Genomic DNA, 5797 nt, shown 5'->3' with positions numbered 1-5797 from the left:
TAGATAACATTCATGCAAGTTATCCCATAAACAAAGATACATATTGAAATATTTGATAGCAAATTATTCTATAAATACAAATACATACTCGATAGCTTAATTTAAAGTAATGTAATGAAATAAAACTAAATATCAAAATACTGAAAGTAAAGTAATCCGATAAACTTACATAGCGATGCAAATTCACCAATTTCAAAAAAGTTAACAAATGATTTTGATGCACACACTACCACTTGAATTTTGTAACTTGGTAGGTAATATGAAAGACAAACTTCAAGTTCTTGGAATCTAAGGATTTAGTATGACTAAGCATAATAGAGCCCCAAAAAATAGATAAATTGAAGTCAAAGTGTTGGTTGGTTTCTCGATTGACACTAACAAGATTTTAAAACTTGGATGTTGTAACAAAATTTATATTAATTTGGAAAATTGTTAGTTGGTGATGAATAAGGTCGGAATGTAGACTTCTAATTAAACATCTCCAATTACTATGCAATTCAAATATTGTCCAACAATCCCAAACAAGTACTAATCTCATTCAACATAAAGTCTAAGATGAAATATTGGAGGTGTCAAAACTTTTCTTTCTAACCAAAAGACAAGTGATTTTTGAAGGATTGGAATTTGTATTATCAAGAGAACATACTAAGAAATCAGGCCTATGAAGTCCAAAATGTAACCTATCCTTTCCCACAACCAATTCAGATGCATCAACCAAAACATGCCAATAAAAACTATGAGCCTCAGAAACCCAATGCATTGTCACATTCATATTTGCTACATAAGCAAATAGCCCTTTTGGACTAATCTTGCATTTCCTCCTAAAATTTTGACTTAACTGAGACCCTCTAATCCTCAAATCAAGCCATGTCTTAGGTGCTATGAGAACCTTAGACTCCTTAAAAGAAGCATATTCTTTTATATGATCCTCTTGTCCTTGACCAAGAATAGTCATGTAGTAGTTTCCCTTAACGAAAGGGTAACTTTCTCCAACCAACATCATAGCATCTTTGTGACTTGGAGTAAAAACAACCAAATATTCATCATCAGGTAAACCACAATGCTTCAAAACCTTATTTTGAGCTTGAATTTCTGGGATCGAGATGAAACTTCCGGAAAAGGAGGATTTCTTGTTGATAACATCAAGTAATCTTGATGGTTCCAATTGTGTTCTATCCATTTCAGGTAGATTGCTTCCAAAAGAAGGTGATATTCTTGATTTTCTTAGAGCATGTATTTCTGAAGGCTTCTCATTGATGACGAAACTTGACATGTCTATTCCACTTCCATCTCCTTCAATGAGATTTGCATATTCTGGATATTTTGCTAGGACATATTGTTCTACATATTCCATTTCATTCAGTGTGATTGGACCTGACCATCTTAGGTAGATGTCGCGGATAGTTGATATTGCTTCGGCTATGATATGAGGAGGAATCACCAAATTTGGTTTCTGTTAAAATACCAATTATAAGTATAATAAGTCTTTTGTTAGTTTCAAAATGAAACATGTAATATTACGTGCATATTTGGATTGACAGCGAGTTTGACAGTGCCTCCAAAATCACGCTTCCACTATGATTTTGCCAAACTCACCGCCGGGAAGCAGAAAATTTAGAAATTACCTTCATGACCAAACTTTTTGATTTGGTATTCTCTGCTATCACTTTGTGCATAGGTCCAGCAGGAAGTTTATGAGAGGCCTTAAGTTCTTCTTCTATCATTTCCTGATAGATGTCAAAAATATAGTTTAGAATTATTCAAACTCTTGCAGTTGAAAATTGAAATAGAACTAACAAGTAAGAACAAACATGAACTGAATAGTATTGCTTTGAATATTGTTTGGTTTACCTCAGATCGTCCCAACTCTTCTATGTTTGTTCCCATGGTAATATTTGTCTTCTTCAATCAACACCACTTAGCAGAAATAAAAGATATTGGTTTTTTAGTGGTTAACACCTTAGAAAATCTCTAGCAGAAAGATGCAAAAGAAAATCATTCTTTTATGCCTTAAGTAAACCATAGCAAAAATTAGGTGATAGATCAAGTTCCTATGAACTTAACCATGGGTAGTTTGGACATTATTATCTAGAGTTATACATTATGCCTGTTATAGCTTTGTAATTGTTATTGATTTTCAAACTAAAACATAAAATATGACTAAACTGGTTTTCATTTCTATATTCTATCAATTCATTTATGTGCATAGATAATAAGATTAAAGACCATGTTAGCATAAGAGTTTTGAGATGAAACTTTCCATTTGCAACGACATGACAATATTTGTTAATTAACTAACGTAACGTCACTATTGAATATATATATATATATATATATATATATATATATATATATATATATATATATATATATATATATATATGATGGAAAATGACCATTTCAGAGCTCACTATTGAATCCGCAGGTACGCCTGCAAGTTTTCCTTCAATTTTGTTAAAAAATTTATATCTGCGGATATACTGCTAGTAGAAAATTCTGAAGATTTTTCTGCCGTCCTTGCTGTTAATTATAGTTTAACAAAAATTTTAGATATTTTATACAGATATATCAGGAATTAAATTTGCAGGATAAAGCTTTTGCAGTGAAAGATAATTCCGCAAGAATGTCTATGCACTTTGGCGTGGCTTTATCTACGAGTTTTGCCGTGGATTATATGCGACTTTTACTGCAAACTTGCTGCAATTTTTACTGCAAATTTATTTGAATTTTCTTTAAAATTTTAAAAGTAATTTTTTTTTCTAAAAAAGAATATATATATATATATATATATATATATATATATATATATATATATATATATATATATATATATATATATATATATATATATATATATATATATATTATGGGCTATCCCAAAGTCCAAATCAGGGTATACTATTTTAATTTTTGCTTTTTACTACACTCATCTTAAATCTTGAACTGACTTGAGTGTTGAAGTGCTACCCTTGCAGATCCATTGCGCGTCGCCGTATCCGAGATGAGTACTGTGAGATATTGGATCGAACTCTAGTATGGCCGAAGGGTAGCTTCTTGGTTCGACAGGGTTAAGCATGAAGTCGAAGGTTGTTCACATGCTTGTGTCGAAGATGCTAGGGTTGTTAGCATGTTAAATTAGGTTTAGTGTTTAAACCTTAATTTGTTGAGTTAGCTTGTTTATTAAGTTGGCTTGTGTAATGGGGCTTGTGGAAAAAATCCATTAGTTAGTATGTTAGGTTTTATTATAAATAGCATACTAGTCTCTCATCATTGCTACGCTGCAAATCCTAATTTAGGGTGAGAGAGGTTATTTGTTATTCTTGTAAACTTGTAATCTTGTTCTAAGAGAAAGTGAAAGAATAACAGTTATAACCAATTATTGTGTTCCTCTTCTTCCTTGTCCTTTATTCATCCCTTGTTTTATACTTTGTTCTTGGCATTGAATTCACAACAAATTGGTGCGGTGAGCGTGGAGAAGATGCCTTCAACAAAGTATGAGATTGAAAAGTTCACCAGAGTGAATGATTTCGGTCTGTGGCGCTTGAAGATGAAAGCCCTACTGGTTCAGCAGGGTTGTTTGGAAGCGTTGAAGGGAGAGGCAGCCATGAATGCAGAATTGACGGCAGCGGAGAAGACGAATATGATCGAGAAAGCACACAGCGCAATTTTGTTGAGCCTTGGTGATAAGGTTCTCCGGCAGGTATCAAAGGAGACGACGGCATCAGGGTTATGGGTGAAACTTGAAAGTTTGTATATGACCAAATCGCTGGTAAATCGACTCTACTTGAAGCAAGCTTTGTATTCATTCAAGATGATTGAAGACAAAGTGTTGGCTGAGCAGTTGGATATGTTCAACAAGCTGATTATTGATCTTGAAAATATTGATGTGAAGATCGATGATGAAGATCAAGCGCTGTTACTATTGTGTTCTTTGCCTCGATCACATGCTCACTTCAAAGAAACTCTCCTGTATGGAAGGGAGTCCCTGACCTTTGAAGAAGTTCAATCAGCCCTGTATTCTAAGGACTTGAACGAACGAAAGGAGCATAAACCTTCGACTGTTGGCGAAGGTTTGGCCGTTAAAGGAAAACTCTTACGAAAGGATGGTAAGTTCGACAAGAAGAAAGGCAAAAGCCAGTCGAAGTCTTAAAGTGGCGAAGCATCTGGCATTCGATGCTACCATTGTAAGAAGGAGGGTCACACAAGAAAGGTGTGCCCTGAACGCCTGAAATATCATGGAGGTAAGGATAATGGCAACGCTGCCATTGTTCAAGGTGATTTCGAATCATCTGATGTTCTTGTGGTTTCAAGCCGTGACTCTAAGAAGGAGTGGATTATGGATTCAGGTTGCACTTGGCACATGACTCCAAACAAAGACTTGTTCGAGAAATTATGTGATCAAGATGGTGGATCAGTATTGCTGGGAAACAACAAGGCTTGCAAGATTGCAGGTGTTGGATATGTGAGATTCAAGCTCCATGATGAGTTAATAAGGTTGTTGACTGAAGTCAGGTATGTTCCTAATTTGAAGAGAAATCTGCTTTATCTTGGTGAATTCGACAAGAAAGGATATGTTTTCCAAGGAGAGAAAAGTATCCTAAGAGTCATGAAGGGTTCGAAGGAAGTCTTGAGAGGCGTGAAGAAACAAAGCTTGTATACCCTTGAGGCTGAAGTTGTAAGTGGTTCGACAAATGTTGCATCCACGAAACCTTTGTCGAAAACAGAAATCTGGCACATGAGATTGGGCCATGTCAGTGAAAGGGGTCTGGTCGAATTAGGGAAACAAAATCTGCTTGGTGGAGACAAAGTCGAAAAGCTGAAGTTTTGTGAACCCTGTGTACTTGGAAAATCTTGCAGAGTGAAGTTCAACAAAGGCAAACAAAGAACACATGGATCCCTTGACTACATCCATGCTGATCTTTGGGGGCCTGCAAGGTGTCCATCACATTTAGGAGCAAGGTATTTTCTATCCATAGTAGATGATTATTCCAGAAAATTATGGGTATTCATCCAGAAGACTAAGGATGAAACTTTTGAGAATTTCAAAAGTTGGAAGACTCTGGTTGAAAATCAGACTGGCAGAAAGGTCAAGAGGTTGAGAACCGATAATGGCCTTGAATTTTGCAATGAGGCATTCGACAGTTTTTGTGCTGCCTCTGGTATTGCAAGGCATAGAACTACTGCAGGTACTCCACAACAAAATGGTTTGGCTGAAAGGTTTAATCGAACTATTTTGGAGAGAGTCAGATGTATGTTGACTAGTGCTGGGTTAAAGAAGGTGTTCTGGGCTGAGGTTGTTTCGACAGCAACATATCTAATAAACAGATGTCCTTCGACAGCGTTAGATATGAAGACACCTGAAGAAGTTTAGTCGGGACATCCACCAGATCTCGACAAACTAAGAGTATTTGGCTGCGTAGCCTATGCTCATATTAGGCAAGACAAGGTCGAACCTAGAGCTCTGAAATGCATGTTAATGGGATACCCTGAAGGAGTCAAAGCTTATAGGCTATGGTGTCTAGAGCCAGGTCACAGGAGGTGTATCACCAGTCGAGATGTAGTTTTCAATGAAGCTGAAATGGCTTTCAAGAAAACTGATGATGGTCGAAGTGCAGAAGAGCTGGAACAGGTAGAGATTCCTGTTGAGGTGGAGCATGTTGATGCTGAATTGCATATCCCTAATGAAGTCGAAGAAGAAGCAGAAGATGCTGAGGAAGTTGAGGAAACTGACGATGACTACCTATTGTCGAGAGATAGGTCGAGAAGAGTCATCAAACCACCTCAGAGACTTGGGTAT

At 36.2% G+C, this 5797-nt stretch overlaps 1 protein-coding gene across 1 annotated transcript; it reads right to left on the bottom strand.

Moving 5' to 3' along the window:
• Window positions 1–367: 367 nt before the first annotated feature.
• On the bottom strand, window positions 368–1948 carry LOC131605548 (uncharacterized). The gene is made up of 3 exons (XM_058877894.1): window positions 1852–1948; window positions 1626–1727; window positions 368–1453 (listed from the first exon to the last, which is right to left on the bottom strand). Exons 1-3 carry the CDS (start codon window positions 1885–1887, stop codon window positions 551–553), a joined length of 1041 nt encoding a protein of 346 aa, XP_058733877.1. The 5' UTR covers window positions 1888–1948; the 3' UTR covers window positions 368–550.
• Between the last annotated feature and the right edge of the window lie 3849 nt (window positions 1949–5797).

Source organism: Vicia villosa, linkage group LG1, assembly GCF_029867415.1.
Source record: "Vicia villosa cultivar HV-30 ecotype Madison, WI linkage group LG1, Vvil1.0, whole genome shotgun sequence".
Lineage (NCBI taxonomy): Eukaryota > Viridiplantae > Streptophyta > Magnoliopsida > Fabales > Fabaceae > Vicia > Vicia villosa.
Note: the sequence above shows the minus strand (reverse complement) of the source record. Positions and strands in the feature narration are given on the sequence as shown.